At 35.2% G+C, this 22028-nt stretch overlaps 1 protein-coding gene across 6 annotated transcripts in view; it reads left to right on the top strand.

Annotated features, from left to right (window-relative positions):
• ADGB (androglobin) overlaps nt 1–22028 on the top strand; it is a 112484-nt gene that overhangs the window by 17186 nt on the left and 73270 nt on the right. For 3 of the 6 annotated variants that reach the window (XM_027887346.1, XM_027887348.1, XM_027887344.1), the window contains exons 2-9: nt 968–1112; nt 3879–3971; nt 6195–6266; nt 7500–7688; nt 10237–10376; nt 11623–11709; nt 13306–13517; nt 16637–16756. In XM_027887346.1, coding sequence (XP_027743147.1) covers nt 968–1112; nt 3879–3971; nt 6195–6266; nt 7500–7688; nt 10237–10376; nt 11623–11709; nt 13306–13517; nt 16637–16756 — 1058 coding nt within the window. The remainder of the gene's footprint in view (nt 1–967; nt 1113–3878; nt 3972–6194; nt 6267–7499; nt 7689–10236; nt 10377–11622; nt 11710–13305; nt 13518–16636; nt 16757–22028) is intronic. The other 3 variants (XM_027887345.1, XM_027887349.1, XM_027887350.1) reach the window with 3 other exon arrangements.

Below are 22028 nucleotides of genomic sequence, written 5' to 3'. Positions count from 1 at the left end.
AGAGGAAATTCTACTTAGTCTATTTTTCCAGCGAGTCAAAGTCTGTAAGTTTTTTTCTGTAATAAGATTTTTTTAAACCCTTTTGCTCAGTTCTTGGTGGCAGGTTGCTTCTTGGAATCCCTTCAGCTTCTTCCGTTTGTTCTTTTGAGTGAACATCTACTGTTTGTTTTCAATGGATTTGGGAAAAAATAATTAAGATGTGACCTGCATGTCTTTGTCTGCCTGCAGATTTGATAGTTAAGGAGGAAGGAGATGCTGTATTCTCATTCTAGCTAACTCAGATTTCAGTCCACTGTATGCACTGAAAAAATGACACGCACAGGTACTACTGGTGCTAGTTAGTGGCTATGAATGCATTGTGTCTTAGTCTTGTGAAAATCCCTGCAGTCTCAGCAAACTGTTCACCAGAGTTCTGAAACACAGGAAGAAGGTAGTGAGAGTACTGGCAGCACAAGAGGCCCTGAGAATGAAACTGCCTGGAGATAAAACTGGCTGGTCCAGGAGCTCCCAGATGCCTAGAACTCATTTCCTTAGGATGAGTTCTACCCATGGCAAGCTCCTTTTTGTTGGTTAAAGAAAATAAGTCAAAAAAAAAGAACATGAGTTGAACTGGATTGTGAATGCTAGGGCTGGCACAGGAGGGGAAAGATAACCAGGTGTCTTGAAGCAGTGGAAAAGGAAGAGGGAGGAAACTGTCCTCAGATTGTGGTTTTGTGCTTCAGCTATCCCATTTTTTTCAGCAGAATTCCTCATATAAATGCATTTAAATATTTCATTAGTTTATATCTTATAACACCATCTACCACTTCTATAGGCTTACTAATCTTAGTGACAAAAAGTTATTGTAGTTACAAACACTAAAATTTCTATTACAGTACATTAAAAAAAGAATATATGGTAAAAATCTTCCTGCTACTGTTGTCTAATATGCTATTAATTTTTATTCATGCCACTGTGTGTTTCCCAGGACACCTGCATCTTCCCAGCTAGGTGCTTCCAATGAGAAGTGCAGATTTCCTATTTGGCCAGAATGGAATGATGCAGATATCAATGCTGAAAAATGGGATCCTGGGAAATCTGGAAAAGAAAAAGCTGGAAAAGGTCAAATTTCAGTAAGTTGTGTGACACATACTATTTTCCCTTCATTTTTTGCCCTTGTATTTAGTAGAGTATTTGTCACAACTTCAAAATAATGTTACTGATATATCATATCTTTTCAATGTATATAAGTAGTTTCCTATTAAACTGCAGTAATAAACTGGAAATATTGTGCATTGTTTATTTATTACTTTTTAAGTGAATTGTTTACATATGTGTGTGCATTAATGTGTGCACATTAATGGTTTAAAAAAATTTGTCCCTAAAAATCTATTTCATAACATAATTAAAACTGGGGATGTGGGAACAACTGAACTTTTGTAGTGTTTCAGAGCAGTCCTTTCTCAAGGCAGTGCAGTTTCTGTGAACTCACAAGGTTTGATGCACCACCCAGCTGTATCATGGTAAAAATGGATATTAAAGTCTTATTGCACACCTCAGTTTCTGGACCTGTGAAATGCTGTCTGCAGTTCTAGTGTTCACAGAATGATTTGAGGGGATATCATTATTTTGCAGAAAGTAAGAGCCTACCAGATGCAGAAAAGGTCCTCAGTTTTCCAACTTTGGAATGAATTATAAGTCTTACATGGAATTTTTACTCCTTCAAACCAGTTACCATTGCAAAATGTGTCTTTTATGCAGAGTAGTAGTAAATTTATTTCTGAAAGTGTTTCTTAAACTTAGCGTTTTAAAGTGGTATTTAAATCCATTAAGTGCCATACTTAATCATCTGTTTTATATGCCAATTCTCCATTGTCCATATGTTTCTTCTAAGTGTATTCTTGTGTACAATGTATATGTTGGCAGATGTGTTTGTAGATTATTTTTTTCTTATCCTGAGCCTTAGTGTATTTTATTCCTATGGGGCCAAAGTATTGTTTTGAGAGAAGGTGTAAGTTCTCTACTGAATACTGCCATTAACATGTCAAGTAAGTAATTTCCCTTTGTATCCTTCTTCAGTTCCATTACCTCATTTGGTGTCTTTGGGCTGGACTCTTAACATTTACCTAGCACTAATTTGTTAGGTCTGCTAGACATTATTATAATAGATAAACTTTAAAATCTGAAAACCTTTATTTTTTTTTTTTAGCACAAGAGGCATTCTGAGCAGTTTACTGGACTCATGAGTTCTTCAGCTACAAGCTGTATGAAACATTGTTCTTTTTACATGTTTAAAGAAATTACAAAATATGTTGGCCACAGCAGAATTTACAGAACTAAAGAATTTTGCAATATGACCTCTTTTGTTTCAAGCAGGTAGCCAGAATTCAACATCATGTAGGCTATTTCAGTTAGAAACAGAATTAGTAATAGCATTCAGTGTCTTTGAGTACACTTAGAACAGGAATATGAACAGTTCTATTTTCTTGTGTGGGGAAAGGAATCAATCAAGCACCCCTATACAGTAGCCTCTCTCAGAGCAGTGCAGTGGACTTCAGATACTGTGTATTTGGCCTCATCTGTTTCTCTTGTGCCTGTTTCTTCCGTGTTCTTCCTGTAGAACTTGTGATTGAGACTCCTGTCCTCAGAGCATGAACTCCTGGCAGTTGTCTCTTATAGCTGCATTAAATAAAAGATAAGTTAAACTTGATTTTGTCAGCCAGGTTTAGCTGAACTTACAATATTTTTCTTCAAAGTATCTTTGCACTAGTATGCTAAAGAAAGGTGTACCCTTCCAGGTTCCTTTTAGTATTTCTTTGTGCAGTATTGGGTCATTCTGCCTTCTTTCTCTGGTTCATCTAGTGTTTAAGAGCTAAACTTTCCTGTTATACCATGAAGTCAGGGGTCTATGTCTCTGAAAGCAGAATAAACTCTGTTAATATAATTCTGTGGGGTCCAGGGTACAAAGCTTTCTTTAAGCTTTCATAAAAAAAGAAAAGTAGTCCTAAAGGATTAATTTTCCCCTCCAACTTACCTTTTTTCCTTCAGGCTCTTGAAATGGCTTGTTGCAGACCAATATGTTGAAGGAGCTTAAACAATGAAAAAAATAAAAAAAACCCTGTGGTATTATTTGGTAGTCTTTGATTGGTATTTGGTTTTTATGCTTTTGGAAAGTATTTTCTTTGCCTTCCTTTGATCAGTAACTACTTAAGTAAAAGGCATTAACTATGTAACCTATTAGTTTCTCAGTCAATATGCCCTGAATCAGAGGCATCTCTTCATCCTACACTGTGCTATTAAGTAAACAGATATCATATATAACGATACCTTTTGTGCACACAGAGGATAAGTATCCCTTTAGAAATGCAGGTTTCAAATGATATGAGACTGTCTCTTTAATGGGCTAATTCATAATACTGTATAATTATAGTTCTTTTTGGTTTCTATAGCAGTGTTAAAGGCAGAGAACGTGCTTTTTGTCTAAATACCACTTCAGATATTTACTTTCAGTATTCAATTAAAAAAGCTATAAAAATATGTGATTTAGAAAAGGGACATAGAAACGACTTGGTAGAAAAGTACCTAACTTAAAAGCTTAAACTTTTTTTGGAGAGCTTTCTGAAAGGTGGAAAAGAAAAAAGTCATTTCATATAGACCTATTTAGACAGTGCAGACTACTTAAACTTTTCAGGACAGTGTAAGTGGGTTTTGTGCTGACTCTTTATTTTGGGCTTTGGGTTCTTTTACTTCAGTTATAGATACTGTTAGTTTATTTTTATGCTATTTTGCTCCCTAGGTGAATTATCGTGTGAGCAAAGTATTATTTTAAATCTCGTGAAAGATACAATACTGTAATTAATAAAAAATGTTCCATTTTTGTGCATGCATATTTTATGTAGCAGTTCTTTGATGATCCCGAAGGGAAAATAAAGTTGCCAGCATCCTTAAAAGTACATTCATGGAAACGTCCACAAGAGTTTTTAACAAACCAGGTAAGAAACAAGCAAGGTCATGATGAAAAAATGTTGCTCACCTAGCTTGTCCAAAGTAAAGGGAAATTACTAGAGGAAATGAGTTCAACAGGTAAAACCCACTTGACCTCACGTGGTCATCCTGTCCAGGAGACTGCTGGACAGACTGCTCGTACAGCGAGGAGTCAGTGACCCATGTAACAGCTGACCTGTCCTGTACAACTTGGCCTTGAGGCTGGTATGGTACTTGCTGGCTGTAAGCCCTGGGCACTGGAAAAGCTCAGAGAGCTCATGCTAGCGGAGAAGCCTGCAGGTAGCTCCTGCTTGTTACTGGCAATTATACCACCTGCATCTCCTTTCCTTTATGTAACCACAGCAACACTTTCTTATGTCAACATACTTCCAATTTTACAGGAGAAATGATGAACAGAGTTGTTTTCTTGTCAGAATATCCTGTCATAGCTCTAATTTTATTATAGCTTGTAATACCCAAGTGAGATACCCTTTCTATGGACTGAATCTGCATGGAGAGCTGCACAGGTGGATCACAGACCTACTTGGGTTTCCCAGTGTCTAAAAGGACATAGTGTTACATATACTAACCCCTTTTGTTATAGTTAGCTCTAATAATAGCATCTTCGATGATACTGTAAAGAATCTGATTGCCTTTCTTAATGGGATAAGTTCACCACTAACCTACACCTCCTGGTGCAAAACATCATGGTAGTGTACCCTTCCACATCTGCTTTGCTTTTTGACGTTTGATGTTCATTTAGAAGACAAGTGGCCTTTATATTTTTCTTTATATTCTTTAATTCTCACTTAAAAATCAGTTTCACAGCAGAAAAATTTGTTTGTTCCACTAAGGCTGCCCTTGAGCAAGTATCTGAACTAAGTATCTATCATGAAAACATCAACTAACTTTACCAGAACAATAGTATATTTTTTTTCCCTTCAGCTATTGTATTTCTTTGGGCTACACACAGTACCTGTCCATGTCTTTGACAGTACTTGTCTGGAAGGCAACCATAACATTTTAAAATTATGCATAGCTTTTATTCAATATATTTTTAAAGTATTTGCAAAGAAAATAAGCAGCCTGCCTTTAGAGTTTAGTATCCTCTAATGCTGTTACTACTCTTAAGTTTTAAAGTGTTTTGCTTCAGAAGAAACACTGACGTTTTAAAGCACTTAGACCATCCTTCCAACTTTTTCAGACTTGTCAGTTTTCCTCTTGTCAGCTTGTCAGTTCCATTTTTTATTAAATAGGCACTAAAGAGGTCCAAGTTTAATTTTTAATGGAGGAAGGAGGAGGGGGAAGTCAGAGACGTAATTGACAAGACCAAAAGATTGGATAGGAAATGCTGCCAAAATGCATAAACTGAGTGGAGGTATCTGAAAGATGAAGGCAAGAGAGCTGGCAGCCCAGAAAGCCATGGAAACATGTATCTATATTAAAAGCAGCTTTTATCTTTAGAACACTATAAAGAAAGCGTTTGTTTTCTTTAAGACCTGATTAAAATTTTAATGCTTCTTTTGGTCCAATGCTTGTTTTGAGTCGAGAAGTGATGATTACTAGAAATTTTATATTGTTGTTAAAAATTATTGTGAATGTCAAGTGATTAAAGACTATTAGGAATGATACATGTTGCTACCTAGTCTCTTAGGAACTATAAAAAAAGCATAAACAAACCTGTTTAGTGGAGTAAGCAAAGAATCAAACAATGATCACTAGTTTGTGATGAGAGGCACAGATACATTTAGTTCAATAAACTACAGTCCCAGTACCTTATTTCTAAACTGCTTATCAAAAGGAAATGTGTTGTATAAACAAGTAATAGTCATCAAAACTATGTCATACAGTCAAAGTCACTGTTTATATACTGACAGTACCACTATCTAACTGACCATGAGAAAATAATTCCATTTGAATCCTGGTGGGTGACTTTGAGACAATGCTCTGCTCATGATTTAAATTCAAAACTGCAAATATGCTTAATAAAATGAAGGAATATAAATTTGTTTATGTGATTATTTCATTTGATGCTCTTTAAATGTCCTGGTAAAAATAATTCTTATTTTTTAAAAATTTGGAACATTTACGTTTTAAGAAATTTCTCAGTTTGCAAATCTGTAACGAATGTTTGCCGTTACAGTTAAATGGTAATGTTTAATTTTTTAATGTTTTAATTTATTTTTTCCAGGTAATTTAGCTATGGATTTAACTAATTTACTTTCTCCTAGGTTCCTGTGGTTGTCCAAAATGAAACTTCGTTTGACCTTGTTTCAGCAAATGAGCATATATTTTGTAGTGAGGTAGGTAGAAATACTTTAATGTCCTTTTCAAAAAAAAAAAAAAAATTCATTCTTCTTTATCTCTTTTTAACTTTTTGAATTTCACCCCAGATTTCTACCATGAAGAAGTAAGTTGTGACAATTTTTTTACATGGAAAAAGAATGATGGGAATAAAATGGCAAGAAATAATCTAGATTTTTATAATTAGTGTTTACCTTTTTTAGAATTTGAAAAATTCAATTGATGATGAATAGAAATTTTATGAACTTTTTTTTTGTTAAATATATGTAGTATATGAGCTACTATAATTACTACTGGATAGCATTGTCTAAAGATAAGAGCTGTATTAGAAAGGATTTATATCTTTCATTCAAACTTCCCTGAAGTCTTAGTGTGCCTGAATGTATGTACAAATGTCCGTCACCCAACCAGTCTCTCCAGAGGTGAATAAATGAATTTCTACAGATCATGGGAAAATATAAATGGGTAGTGCCATGGCATCTGAGTGCCTTACTGAATGTAATATTACTTCAAAATTTCTATTTCATTCAGTGCTTCAATGAAAATTCAAAATTCAGCACCAGAGATATATAGGAGGAAGCCACCAGAGAACAGGTGGTGTAAATTTTGAGGTCCACAGGAATACTAATTAATTTTAGGGCAAGTCTTACGTTGTAAAATCATATTTTCATTCTAGTTTTTACAAATCACTGTAACAGTTTGGTAAAACTTGTGAAAGTATTGCATTCATCAGATATCTACATGTTATAAAGACACATGCACTAAAGATTGATTAGTTAAATCTTCTTTTTAAGTTTTAAAAATTAATAAATACTTTTCATAATTTAGGGGTTTTTTTAACTGAATATAAATAATGAGTATTAATGCCAATACTGATTTTTAGCAGCTGTCTTCTAGTAAGCAGTTAAAAAAGTGACAGTTCACAAGTCCTGTAACATAAATTTGCATTTCCTCGTTTGTCTTTGTTATTTGATGAGCAGTATAATTTATATTGTACCTTTACCTAATTTCCTGAAGTCTTGTGTTATTGTACATAGATATTGTAATGATTTTCAGAGAAGTTGTACCAGTGAAATTAATTTTTCCATTAAATCATATCAATGCTTTTATGTCACTACTTTATTTACAACAGGATCTGTTTTAATCTTTGATCATTATAATATAACTTGGCTTTTTTTCTCAAAAAGATATTGCTCAAAAAGAATCTATTTTCTGTTTTTCTCCGATTTTAGCTGATGAGATGGATTGTAAGTGAGATTTATGCTGTCTGGAGGATATTTAATGAAAAGTCCTTAACTAGTGAAGTACCCACACTTTTTTGGACACCATGGGAACACATTTATGCTTTATGTAAAGCTACCAAGGAACACATGCCACTGTACAATAAATTTGGAAAATATGTATTGAAACTTTACTGGATGGTGAGTAGTTTCCTCCAACAATATATAAATATGATGCAGCCAGCATAGTAAATTTTAATTATTAGTGTACATATATTTTATAATTGAAAAGATATAGATTTGTAGAAGTGCTGACACTTTGTTGATGCTTGTTGTTAAAAATACAGTCTTATAGTTTGTGTGTTTTTTTGAACTTGATAAAACAGTTATTATTTAAAAGATGGTATTATATTTTTGTAGTTTTGTAGGTTAGATGCAAACGTTTAATAGAATCAGATGTAGCCCACACCCTTGTGGTGTTAGGATTAAGAATGCTTTTTGTTGTTTGAGTAACTCAGTTGGCTGACTTTACAGGCCTATTTGTATCCAGGTAAATTTAAAAGTGATTAAAGACTTGCAGTGTGAGGACCGTTTACTGAAGATATACTGGTAAAACTGAAACATCCCATGAGTTTCTAAAGATAACAGACAAAAACATCTAAACACATTTTTCAGTCAACAAGGAACACCTAATTTCATATTGAACCTCATTTTAATAAAGCAGTAATCACTGAGGCAAAGTTGTCTATGTTGATAGGGTTATTCTGGTTACATTCGTCTTTTACAAACAGAATATATGAGAAAACACTAAAACCTATAACTGACCCTATTAAAATTCCAGTTGCCCAAACTTGAAAATACTTTTTACACTGTCAGTTGGAAACAGAAAGTTGGAAGTGAACTTTCTGTAAGGGTAAGCACCTGATTTACGTGCCCGTGCTTTCCTCGTCCCTTGCTACTGCCTCCACATATGGAATAACTTATATTCATGTAGGGAGTAAGAGTTGCCGGAGTTTGAGAGGGCATAAATTCTGTTGCCCATGTTCCTCAGAAGAGGACATTATCCTTTGTGTGAATTTAATGCTGCAGATGTTGTGTATTCATGTGGTAAAAGACTGCCTTTTAAAGGATGTACAAAAGTTTTTTATTTTCCTTGTTTTATTTTCCTTGTCACTTTTGTGTTTGTTTTGTTTTGGGCCTTTGTGTTTATTCAATTTTTTTTTCCTCTTGTTGTACAACTGTATTTCTAAAAAAAAAATCAGGCAAAAACCAGAGTCAAATATTGGAAGATTAAAGAAAGTGTGCAAATGAGGAAAAACATATATTAGTAGAGATAGAGGAGAAACAGATTTATAGGAGAAAGTGGCAAATTAAATTAAAAGGGAGAGAAAGGTGGAAGAATAATGAACTGGTTTTACTAAAATGCTGTGTTGAGTCCTGAGGGATTGTTGTCCATCAGATCAAATCTGTGGATAATAATTTTTCATATAATTGGCACATATGTGAATTCTACCCCACATCCTACTTTCACTTTGCATTCCTGAGGTTTATTGAATTTATTTCTGTAGTTACCCTTTTCCACAGACCTACCCCATTTTTTTTTTTTTTTTATTTCTCTGGTGTCTTTTCCTTTACTTATCCATTTGTACTGCAGTCCATATTAAACTTCAGCAGCTACCAAAAGAGGAGAAGAATATGTGATCATTTCACTTAGTAGGTCATTTTCAAACTTGGGAAATCTTAAGTATTTTGTTTTGATTGTCACAAAGTAGTACTTCTCCTAAAAAAACATTAACCTCTTCTATACTTTTTGGTTATCTTTGCCCTATGGCCTAAATTTGTTTTCTTCTGAGACTTACAGAACTCACAATCAGATATCATTTCACCTTGAGTCTGTAGTTGAGTTCCAACCAGAGAGTGGTAATTTTGCCCTCTCTGATAACACACAATGAGCAGTTTAGTGATTTGGTCATTCTTCATCATTTTGTGGGTGAGTTTACAGAAGTACTTGCTGTTGCCCCATTAATTCTCCTATTACATCTTCACTGCTAGGACAGAGACTTTTTTTTGGAGACTGGTAGACAAGATTATTTTGTTGAATACTAACTCAGTTTACTAACAAAATATCTGGTATTGGAGATATCAATACTTCATCTTACCTATTTGTTTCTTATCCTGGAAGTATAGATTTATTTTATTTATTTATTTATTTTTTTTTTTACATTTGAGCATTTTGTGTTGTTTTATATGGTGTTTCATAAGATGCTATATTAACGCTTTCCAGGACACTAACCACTGCAGCCAACATCCCCAGGTAGTTTCTGGAAAGCAAGGGGGACTGCTTATATCACAAGTATTTTCCAGACTGAGACCTTAAAGAGGCATTACTAAGCTGGTATCTTAGCTAAGCCTTTTTATAATAATTACTTTTTCTCAATCATCTGTTATGGCAGATGAAGAAAAAGCAGTGAATGCATGAACATAAGGGACTACACATATGAGATGAAATATATTTGGAAATAGCTGCAATTAGATTAATCTCTGAAATAAATAAGTCAGAGCAATAATGAAATGCTATGAACACTGTTTCCGTGCTCCTCATATATTATAAGAGAACTCCTTTTAAAGCCATCTGTAATGTATAATTGGGTTCTCGAGAAAGCAGTAAAAGTTCTCTTACATGCATGTTTATTTTCCAGCCCTCAAACTCAGTTTTTTTTTCTTCCCTCCCCACCCTCCCCCATTACAGGGGTGCTGGAGAAAGATCATTGTGGATGACACTATGCCTTTCAGTGAAGAGGAGAATTTGTTATTACCAGCTACAGCCTGTCAAAATGAACTTTGGCCAATGTTGCTGTCCAAAGCTCTCATTAAGGTAGCAAACACTAGGTATGTTTACTCATCTCAATTTCAGTTTGTTTTGTGAAGTCACATGGAATTTGCAAAATGCTGTTTTAGTTTACATGGGAAATATATTTTGCTAAAAATTTTGTGATGACAATTAGAAACTTCCAAAAGCTGACACTGTAAATCAGTAAAGCAAAATCGTCTGTAGCTACAGAAGGTACAGTGTTCCCTTTATAGATGTGCTTGTAAATGTATGCATAGAAAACTTGCAAAGAAACTGGAGTACTCTCCTTATTTGCATTATCTATTTGACATTATTCCTAAAGGATGTGGTTCCTAAACGTGGTTTTCTGCAAAATGGTAATGTCCATGAAGTGTTAATGAAGTCGAAATTGTCAGCCTTAACCAGTATTGACTCAACCAGTATTGAAAATAAAGTACTGTAAGTAACTTTTGATGCCTGTGCTACAGTTCTGTTTTTGTGTGCTGTACAATGATCCACTTCCCTAGAACTAACCTGAAAAGGGAAGGATGGCCTATGATGCAGTGATTGACCATTATGGCCACAGATTTCTGTGAGATGAGCAATGATCACCAAGAGTTTAAATAACTAAGCTTGAGAATATAATATAAAACACGGATCTGTGTAGTCAGGCTTCCCCATTCTGGTCACGTCAAGTTATATTTGTCAGAAGAGTCATTTAAAGTATATCTACACAGGCTAGGGAGTTGCTAGGAGCTGCCTGTTTAGGATGAATTTCTCCAGGAATAGGATTGTAATACTTCAATTTTCCAGAGCACAAGGGTTAGTCTTATAAGTGCTGGCATCTTCGACCTTGAACCTCTCAGGAAATCTCTCCTGAGGTTGTAGGAGACTGTATCAGTTTGAAGGTGTGGAGTGTGGTAGAGTGGAAATAGAGCCAACTTGTGCAGAATAACCTGGTAGTTAGAGAGGCTGATTAGGAAATGGAAGTTGTAGAATCATAACTCCCTTCTAGCACAAAGGATTTCAAACCCATGTCTCCAACTCTAGAAAAAGAGGCTTTACTGTGTGCAAATATACATAGTATGCTTGCTAACAATTTTGGAAAAATTCCATTGTACCAGAGGGAACACTAAAATAACAGATAGTCAGCAGTGGTTTGGTAAACTAAAATTGCAAATAATGACTCATTTTTCATAAGGCTATTCTGTGCATGGTCTTATTCCTATATGAAGCAATGTAGACTGCAGACTACTGTAGTTGGTTTCATTATAACTCTGTAAAATATCTGCTTTTGTTTTATAGTATACCTGAAACTGGTAAAAGAGAGCTGGAGGAATTTACATTTTTTCATACACTGACTGGATGGATACCAGAAGTTATTCCTCTTCAGTAAGTTCTTCTATTAAACAATTTACATGTTAGTTGTTTAATATTTAATTCTATAAGATATTATGAAAAATAAAGCTGTGCCCTAGAAGTCCTTCACCATCAATTTTAGCAAGTGTATTATTTTTAATTCCCGTACTTGAGAAATGTGCCTTTGAGAAATGCAGTTTGATTGAGCTTTTTTTTGGAGGTCAAACAATTGCTTGTGAACCTATTTATCATGATAACTGATGCCTATTCTTTATAAAATTATATTAACTTATAATAAACACTGTAATAAAAACAAGGTTAGAGAAATCTATATTTCATTAGTATGCAGTTACAAAATGTCTGCCAATAATAGTAACTTTATATCTGAATGTACCATAGAAAGTATGTGTCATGAATCTGGAAGTAATTCATGCCACCTTTTAAATTGGAACAATTGGTAGACATCTATTTTCAACCAAAATTAGTATTTCCTACCTACCATAACATTTTTCTTATCTCGTGTGTGTTTTATGTTCATTTTATATATTAAAGAGCAGACATTCTGATTTTCCAGCTTGACATTCTTTTTATTAAATGAATGACCAGGATACAGACACTAGATATTTAGACCTTTTTTTAAAAATACACCTTCTTGCTTTTTGATATATAGATTTGAAAGAATACATAGATGACCAATAGTTTTGGTTTATATGTAGTTTTGTTGGATATAATTGGGTTTTTATAACCATATTTTAGAATTAAAGTTCAGTCAAAGAATATTATTCCCTTTTTTCAGTAATTTTTATGTCCCAAGCTATGCTCGCAATTTAGGTTTTTGATTTATTTGTGTCTTACAGTAGTTCATATTTAGCCCATGGACTTAAAATCTAAGTAACCTAAATTTTATTTCTTTAAGTAGTCAGTTTTACAACTACAACAGCAAAAAACAGTGTTCATTTCCTGCAAATACATTATATTCTGGAATAAGAAAATGTGAATACCACAGAGTCTTGGCTATAGTAGTCTAAGATGACATTAGCCCATTATACAATCAATTATTTTATTTAAAAAAAAAGGTTGCATTCAGTTAGCTTGCATGAAACTTTTTCATGACCCTATTTGAGGTTATTTTTGGAGTCACTGAATTTCTGTGAAGAACCAATATGACTGCAACTGTCATGTCATATCAAAAAGCTGTTGTATTTCTTAGAACTGGTGGAAGAGGCATGGCACTATCTGTGATGAACTGTTAGGAAAGCCCAGTTTGGAAGTGCCTTCGAGAAGCTTTTTAATATACAGAGATGGAATCAAGTTATTTTACAATATAGTTGTAAAATGGTCTTCAGGTTTTCTCTGCTGCAACTTTTATCCACTAAAAAGCTCGAGAAAGGATGCTTTATTTATGCATGTTTCTAACCACCATCTCTTTCTTTATTGGTCTGTCCGTAACCTGTCTCAACAAATTGGCTCATACAGAGGATCATGCAATTGTGTTCTATCTGCTAGTAGCTTTTTGAAGAGTTGAACTGTCAGTTGTGGTACAGTGCCTGTCTAAATGAAAATCACATTTTCTTTTCTTATTGCAAATGTAATTATCATTGACATATACATGTATGTTTTCTTTTGAAGGCCTGAATACTTGGGCAAAGTTTGGGACTTCTTGAAAGAGACTGTGCCGGAATTCAAGTTGCCTGATGAGAAGACTCCAGAACGTGATACTACTCAGCCAGATACAAAACCTGAAGAGCCCGAAGACTCAGAATTAAAAAATGAAGTTTCATCCATAAAAAAGAAGTCAGTATCATCTGACAAAGTAGAGGCACCTGATAACATTGGCAAAGGTCTGTAATTTTAGGTAATGTTACCTTTTAGACAATGCATAAATAAGGTTAGCATAGTCTCTGGCTTTGAATTTGTATGTCTTGGATATGTTGCCACATGCAACTCTGTGGGTTAATTGTTTTCATTTAATATGTTGCAATTATGTAAATTCAAATTACTTTTTTTTAGGTTTAGATGTCATTAGAAGCAGCACTTGTCTTTTATTTTATGAAAATAGCTTCACTTTATAGCAGAGATTTTTTCAGCCATTTATTTCTCTAAAGACTCGTTCCTTGCGGAAAGATAACAGTCAGAGAAGTTACAGTTTCTCCAAAGGCAACATTGCTCTGATCATCAGTAAATTATACATTTCATAATGGATGTTGCAAAGTGTGATTACCTACAGAGACAAGTATGTTCTAATGTCTGCCTGCATATTTATTTATAGCAACTTTTCTGTTTATCCTACTAGGTATAGGTAATAATTTTCTTCAAGAGCTGCTAATCCTATTTACATTTAAATGAAAAAACTTAGATTTAGAAACTTAATTGTTCCAGTATATTGTTCTTCAATGTTTATATTTGAGACTGAGTTTTCCTAGTTGCTGTTTTTAACTTGAAGGCATAGGTGCATTTTCACAACAATTCTCATGCCTTTGTAAGGTACAAATCATAAACTAAAATTTCTGTTTCTTCCTAAATTTTTAGAAAAATTCCTGAATTCCTCACTTCAAATCCCATGTCCTAATGTCAAAAAGGTGTTATAAAAACGTTCAAGGTTTCCTGGCTGTGGTTGTATTCTGTCTTCTTAAGAGATCATTTTGACCTACCATCAATGCGGTAGATATTTCAGAGTTTGGAATGGACATTCAGCCATTGGAAACAGCACTGTCATTCATCCAACAGGATAATGTGGGTTTTTTTCCCAGATAACTTTGTAAATTTAATCCTGCCTAAAATTCTTAGACTTAAAAATTCTCTTAGTAACTGTAGTGGCTAAGAATCAGGGAACCATTATGTTATAATATGACTCTGTAATCTCCAACTCTGAGGCTAGAATCTTTGTTCAGATGCTCTATTAATGTTTGGGTTGTTTGGATGACATAACACCATCCATATCACCGTGAGAGATAAGGACCTGTGGGTCCTGATGGACCACAAGCTGTCCCTGAGCCAACAGTGTACCTTGGGGGCCAAGGAGGCCAACGGAATCCTCAGATGCATTAGGAAAAGCGTTGCTGGCAGGTCAAGGGAGGTGATCCTGCCCCTTTACTCCGTCCAAGTGAGGCACATCTGGAGTGCTGTGTCCAGTTTTGGGCTCCTCAGTTCAGAGAGACACGGCTCTGCTGGAACAGGTCCAGCAGAGGGTAACGAGTATGATTAGGGGACTGGAGCATCCCATTAGGGGACTGTTATGAGGAGAGGCTGAGGGAGCTGGGCCCGTTCAGCCTCAAGAAGGGACAGTGGAGAGGGGGCCTGATCAGTGTGTATACAAGTATCTAAAGGCAGAGGATGCCAAGAGGATGGAGCCAGGCTCCTCTTGGTGGTGCCAAGCAGTAGGGCAACAGACAGAAATTGATGCACAAGGAAGTTCCACCTGAACATAAGGAAGAACTTCTTTACTGTGCAAGTGATTGCACTCTGGAACAGATTGTCCAGAGAGTCTCCCTCACTGGGAATAGCTTTGAGCTGGGGATATTCAAGAACCATCTGGATGCAATCCTGTGCAATGTGCTCTGGGATGACCCTGTTTGAACAGGGAGGTTGGACCAGATGACCCACTGGTCCCTTCCAACCTGAACCATTCTGTGAGGCTGTGTTGACACAGTGGAAAGGATACCATCCAGAGGGACCTGGACAAACTTGAGAATTGGGCCCATGAGAACCTAATGAGGTTCAAGAAGTCCCAAGTACAGGGGGCCATGCCTGGATTGGGACGATCTCAGACATGAGTACAGAGTGGTAGAAGAACTGAGGGCAGTCTTGTGGAGATGACTTCGGGAATCTGGTTGATGAGAGGCTGAACATGAGCCAACAGTGTTGGCATCCCAGAAAGCCAATCATATCCTGGGCTGAGTCAAAAGCAGTGTGACCAGCAGGTCAAGAAGAGTGATTCTGCCCTTGTGAGACCCCACCTAGAGTACTTCATCCAGTTCTGAGATTCCCAACACAAGAAAAATGTAGACCTGTTGGAATGAGTCCAGAGGAGGGCCACTAAAGGTGATCAGAGGGCTAGAGAGCCTTTCCTATGGAGGCAGGCTGAGAGAGTGGGGGTTGTTCAACCTGGAGAAGAGTAGGCTCCAGGGAAACCTTACAGCAGCCTTCCAGTACCTTACCTGAAGGGGGCTTGCAAGAGAGCTGGAGAGGAACTTTTTACAAGGGCATTAGTGATAGGACAAGGAGAAATGGCTTTAGAAGGAAAGAGGACAGGTTTAGATTGAATATTGGAAAGAAGTTTTTTACTGTGAGGCTGGTGAGGCACTGGAACAGGTTGACCAGAGAAGTTGTGGGTGCCCCATTCCTGGAAGTGTTGGGGGGGACTTTAAGCAACCTGGTCTAGTGGAAGGTGTCCCTGCCCATAGATCATCTTGGAACTAGATAATCTTAAAGTTCTGTTCCAACCCAGATAATTCTAAAATGCTATGATTTACTTTTTTTCATTAGAAAGTATTTTTCTATAGTCTAAATTTTAAAGAAAAAAACTGTGGAAGACTTTCTTCATCTATATCCATTTGGGAATGTATGCCTCATCTATGCTAGTTTTTTTTTTTTAATTTCTGAGATGTGAGAGCAAGAACATGAAGAAAATATGTAGCGCAGTGCCAGAAATTCGGAATTTCAAACATTGTAGTAAGGACATAAAAGTTGTGTGCTAACTGAAGGGTGGGAACAAAGCCTTCCTGACTCCTCAGTTGATCTGGTTTTTACAGCTTATTTTTATTACATCTTATTATTTATTTTTTAATTAAATTACATTAGTTCTTTATAGTATCTCAACTATAAAGACTTGGAAGAGTTTGTTGTTCATTGTTTTTAAAATTTATCTAAAATATTATCAAAGCATTTACACATATGAGACTTTATGACTGGAAGTTATAACTAAAAAAGAAAAATATTTAATCTTTATTTTGCTTAATAGAAAAAGCAGAGCAGAAAAAAGTAGGAAAGAAAAAAAACAGAGGAGAAAAAGAAAAAAGCAAGGTAGCTCGTCAGTCTTCACAAATGACAAGAGCCCAAAGCCTTGAGGCTTTAACTGAAAGTAAGTCATATTGTTTTGAAGATAAAAATACAGATAGGAGATATTTGTAAAGCAAAGGCGTTACTTTAATTTGGTTTTAAACTTTATTGAGAGGAGGTTATATGCAGGGGGGAGGTTATGTGTACATTTTTTTTTAATTGTAATTCTTTATAGCTCACATTACAGACTGAAGTTATTTGAACCTATTGAAATCTATAACATATTTAGAATAGTACTGATAGTATTAGAGCATGGTGCTAATAATGCCAGGGTTATGGGTACGATCACCATAGAGATCATTCACTTAAGAGTTGGACTCAGTGATCCTTGTGGATCATATTCTGTGACTGTGACTGCAGTACTTTGTTCTAGTGGTAAATTGTCTTATAGTTTTTCTGTATTTTTTTAAAAAAACTTCCTCTTTAATAATCTCTTTGTTCAATATCCACTTTATACAGTGAATTGCAATTGGAAAAAGCAGGAATGTTTCTTTGTTGAAGGGTAGGGAGGCAGAACTTTCATTAGGATTCATTCCATGTGGTAAATGTTTATTTTTTTTTTATTTATCCAGGAAATATATCTTTATTAATTAAATTATTGTATTGATACATTCACAATAGCATAAAAATTAAATAAATTCTTGGTTTGTGCATTTATATTTATTATTTTTTAAAAACCTGAAAAAAATTTAAAAAACACACATTTAAATAGTAATTGGCCAACTAATCAGTCAATAAAGACATGTTTACTCGCATAAAATACAGAATATCTTCACAAATGTACATTAAGCTGATTTGCTTTTGGCATTCTTGTATTTGCATACATGTGACAGCAAAAAACATTTAACTGGAATAATTTGTAGTTGCAAATCAGTAGGTTAGAATCGAATTTCTTTGGGGAAATAACTACAAAGCAAAAATGTATAACAAGAGTGAAACTTACTGCAAGTTGGATTCCTGCTTCTTGTTTTGAATCCTGATTAAAATTGGTGATTTAAATAATTTTAAATTATAGCAAACCAGTATTGTTATTTCTCATCAGCAAATGCATTTTTTTTGAATTCCTACCTTATATATCACTAAATTAGTTAAACAGCAGTAAATTTTAAAATGTACTGCAGGAAAGTAGTTTGGTTTAGTGGTAGTAGGAGTGGAATAGGAAATGTGTTTCACATGAGTGTAAGGAACATGACTAACTAGTAATCAAGCATGTCATGTGGAAAAGAAAACAAAGGTGAAGCAGAATGATCCAAGTGATATATTCTAGAAATTGTGAAAGAACATTAGAAACCATTGAGCAGAGTTTCCATAAGAAAAATGACATGATATTTCGATATTTTTTTATTTGTTTATTTTTTTTATTTGTTCTGCCACTTAAAGTACAGTTTATGCTCTTTTCTGAAAGACAGTTAGTGTCCTGTGAAGAGGTTATTTGCAAAGATTAACTAAAGTATAATGGTCAGAGAATTCTTTTATTATAAGTTTGAACCAGAAAAGACTTTTGGAAAAGAGTAAGAGGTAAGTATCTCTCTAATAACAAAGCAAATTTAAGATTATTAGACTGCCAGAAAAAAAAAAAAACACAACTGCAATTTGAAATACTACTGAATTACAATGCATTTTTGTTGTGAGATTGTAGCCAAAAGAGAAAAATCTTTCAGGCTTTATGAGACACATGGTCTGCAGAGTGGCCCAGGACAGTAGAACCATTGTTGTGCATAAAATAACATCTGAAACTAGGTCTTGGTTCAAAGGCAGACTCCAGAGGCAGTAGTTGTTCCTGATTTGTTCTTGGAGATTTTGTAACAGTGACTTTTACTTAACACAGCAACACTTTTTTTTTTTTCCTTGTAAGTGACTTGAGAAGTATTTCATTCCCAGCATGATAAAAGTACTTATTTCCCTGCTGCAAGATTTCACTCCACCTATTGTGTGTGAGGACTTCAAGGGAGTTTTTCTTCTTTGTGAAAAATATGAGCTATTTCTAAAAACATACTTAACTACTCATGATGCTGTTTATATTTAACTTCTAAAATGGCAAACCCTTCTGTATTCATTGCATTGTATATTTATTACCTTGCTTATTTTCTTACACAATGACATACCATTTACTTCTAACTACTTGGAAACTTCTCTTACTGGCTTTTGATTTTGAGAGTGTAATTATGTTGTAGTGGGCTGACACTGTCTGGCAGCTAAACCCCAACCCTGCCACCTGCTCACTCCTCATAGTAGGATGGGGGATAGAATCAGGACTGAGCCTGTTGCCCACGCCCAGCATACTCACTAGGGTAGTGGAGTGAGAAACTATGTGAGCTCTGCTAAGCAAAAGCTGACATATTGGTGCATTATCAATAGTGTTTTGATCACAGATCTAGAACACAGCATCATATGGGCTGATCTGATGAAAGTTAGCTCAACCCCAGCCAGATCCAATACAAATATGCACAGTTCTGATTCACTTGCACACTCAGACCAATGCCTGCTGCACTCTCACACCAAGAGTACGAGTTGCAGGATCCTTGAAGTATTGATCTTGTTTCTCCCTTTATCCAGTTGTGTGAATACAGCAGAAAAACACGCTCTTCACATGATCAGCCAGGACTCTTCCTGAGGGCAACCAACTTTTGTCCTGTTGCTTATCAGTTAGGCACTGCTTGAGAAGCTTTTGCAGACTATTCAAATATTCCTCCTACTGGCCCGTTTTATTGCACAATCTGCTCTTTTTCACTCACCAACTTTTCCTTTTAGTAACTAACCTTTCATACCTAGGGAGTCCCCTTGTTTCATAAACAGCTTTTATGATTATATGATACGATATGAGCTACTTAGTCCCCTTGTTCCTATAAAGAATTACCACTCTGCTTTCTGTTTAGGTTTCTAAACTAATGAGTTTCCTGACAATTTTTGATCTGCTGGAAAGGGAATACTATTCTACGTGAGGACAGTAGCTAGGAATTTGGGAATTTGTTCTACAGACCAACCATGTATTTTGCTAGTTCTCATTGTGCCTTGATACCAGTTTTGTAATTAGAAATATTAGTATTTTCTATGTCACAGAAGTGTTGAGAGATTATTGTTATTATACTTTAAAGTTTTTGAAATCATACAACTAGATCTATAATCTTAATCATCCAAGTCAATGAGATACATATCACATAACTTTAAAGTTCTTATAATTTTTCTTTTATGTGTTCAGAAGAGTTTTCATTTATAAGAGGGATTGAAGCCCAATATTCTCTTTCATTTTTTTCAAATACATATTATCATTTTACGATTTTTTTGCCAATTCTGAAGAGCATATAGATTGTTTTTCTGAAGACTAAAAATATACCTTCCAACAGGCAAAGCCAATCCATGCCTAACACAACCGAAGTCAATATATGAGCTGTACGCCTGATGCTCAGGATATTGAAAGCCAACTGAGTGTTTTCATAGAATGGACTGAGTGGAAGGGACCTTAGAAATCATCTATTTCTGACCCCCCTGCCATGGACAGAGACACCTTCCACTAGACAAGATTGCTCACAGCCCCATCCAATCTGGCCTGGAGCACTTCCAGGGATAGGATATCTACAGCTTCTCTGGGCAACCTATTCCGGTGCCTCACAGTAAAGAATTTCCTACTTACATCTAATCTAGACCTACTATCTTTCATTTTAAAGCAATCACCCCTTGTCCTATCATTCCATACCCTGTTAAGAGTCTCTCTTCAGCTTTCTTGTAGGCTCTCCCTTAAGTACGGACAGTCTGCTCTAAGAGCTTCTTGGAGCCTTCTCCAGGCTGAACAACACCAACTCTCAGCCTGTCTTCATAGGAGAAAAGCTCCAGACCTCAGATAATCTTTGTGGCCTTTGTCTGGCCTCATTACTTCTTGGAAAGTTAAACTTCACCATGAGCTCTTGCTTGGCAAATAAATATTAAAGAGAAACACTCAGTGACAAAATTCTTTGCAAGTCTTCAAAGCATATGACAAAAAAATAAAAACAGTTTGAACCTATTAAAATCAACAGTTATAGTTCCTGACCTTTCTTTTTAAGTGTATGGAGATATATATTATGTGGATCAATTCAAATGATACTTTCTCTTCTCTAAAGGACTGAAGAATTTGTTCAAGTTGTGTAGTACTCGCTCTCTGTAAATGAATTTACAAAGCTGCAAGTGTGAAACATAAGCAGCTACATGGATTTCATATTTTTCATATTCATCACAGAATTCTTATATCCACACTGATGGATATAAATAATAGGCTTTGCTTAATCTACATGTTTTACTGTACCATATGATATTTTTCATCTAATAATACAATTTTATCAAGGCTATCAGTTTTTACTGGTTTCCCCAGATGCTGAATTCACACTAATCAACAGCACACAAATAATTTGCATACATCCTCCTCATTTTTTGTATGGTGAAAAATGATCAAATAGTACATAATTTTTTAAGGCTACTGGCATAATGTACTAAATCTTTCTAGTATTGTTTAAGTGAATAAGATGAGCCTGGTTAATCATTTGCATGCTCTAATAATTTGTTCATTGCTGTTTATTGTCTGCCCTGCAGACGTTTTATTTCACAACCCATCTAGACTGAGTATGACAGCTTTACATTCCACCTGGTATTTGATTAAATACTTTTATTTGGGAAATACTCTTCACGAGCAATGAGAATGGTATGCCTTGTGGCACATACTGTTCTGTTACGTGTAGGACACCATAGCTTCTATCGCTGTGTTGCTAACAGATCAGATATGTCAGTAGGGACTGAGATTAAAGCTAAAATATAACCTTCCTTTTGAATAAATTGAAACCTTCAACTAGCACAAGAGCTGTAGTTGACATGGGAATCACAAGCATGCAGTGAGAAATACTAAGAATTCACTGGAAAGTAACCCCAACTTACCTTCAGCTTATATTTAACTGGGTTATGGAATTTCTGAAAGAATGTTTAAGATACAAGTGTATGTCATTTCTTTGAGAATAAAAAGTAGCATGCCTTCTAATTAAATAGATTTTAAGTCTGATAAATTGTATTTTCCAGCTCCTTGCCTGTTTATCCTTTTCCTTTTTTTCCTTTATATGCAGATAGCATTGTTTTATTTCATTTCACAGAAGATACCTACCTATTCTTAGAACAGCTTCCAGTTGAGTATTTAGTAAACATAGGAAGCAATTATCCTATATTTGAAGTGAAGCTGAAGGGAACAATGACAGACATGGATCATTTTACTGGAGTGTTAAATGAGGATAGAATCATAGAATCGTTTAGTTTGGAAAAGACTAAGATTATTGAGT

This window comes from Empidonax traillii, unplaced genomic scaffold (genome assembly GCF_003031625.1).
Source record: "Empidonax traillii isolate 1590-97213 ecotype Southwest subspecies unplaced genomic scaffold, ASM303162v1 scaffold207:size1520225, whole genome shotgun sequence".
Taxonomy (NCBI): domain Eukaryota; kingdom Metazoa; phylum Chordata; class Aves; order Passeriformes; family Tyrannidae; genus Empidonax; species Empidonax traillii.
The sequence above is the reverse complement of the archived record's forward strand: the minus strand, read 5'-3'. Positions and strand labels throughout refer to the sequence as shown.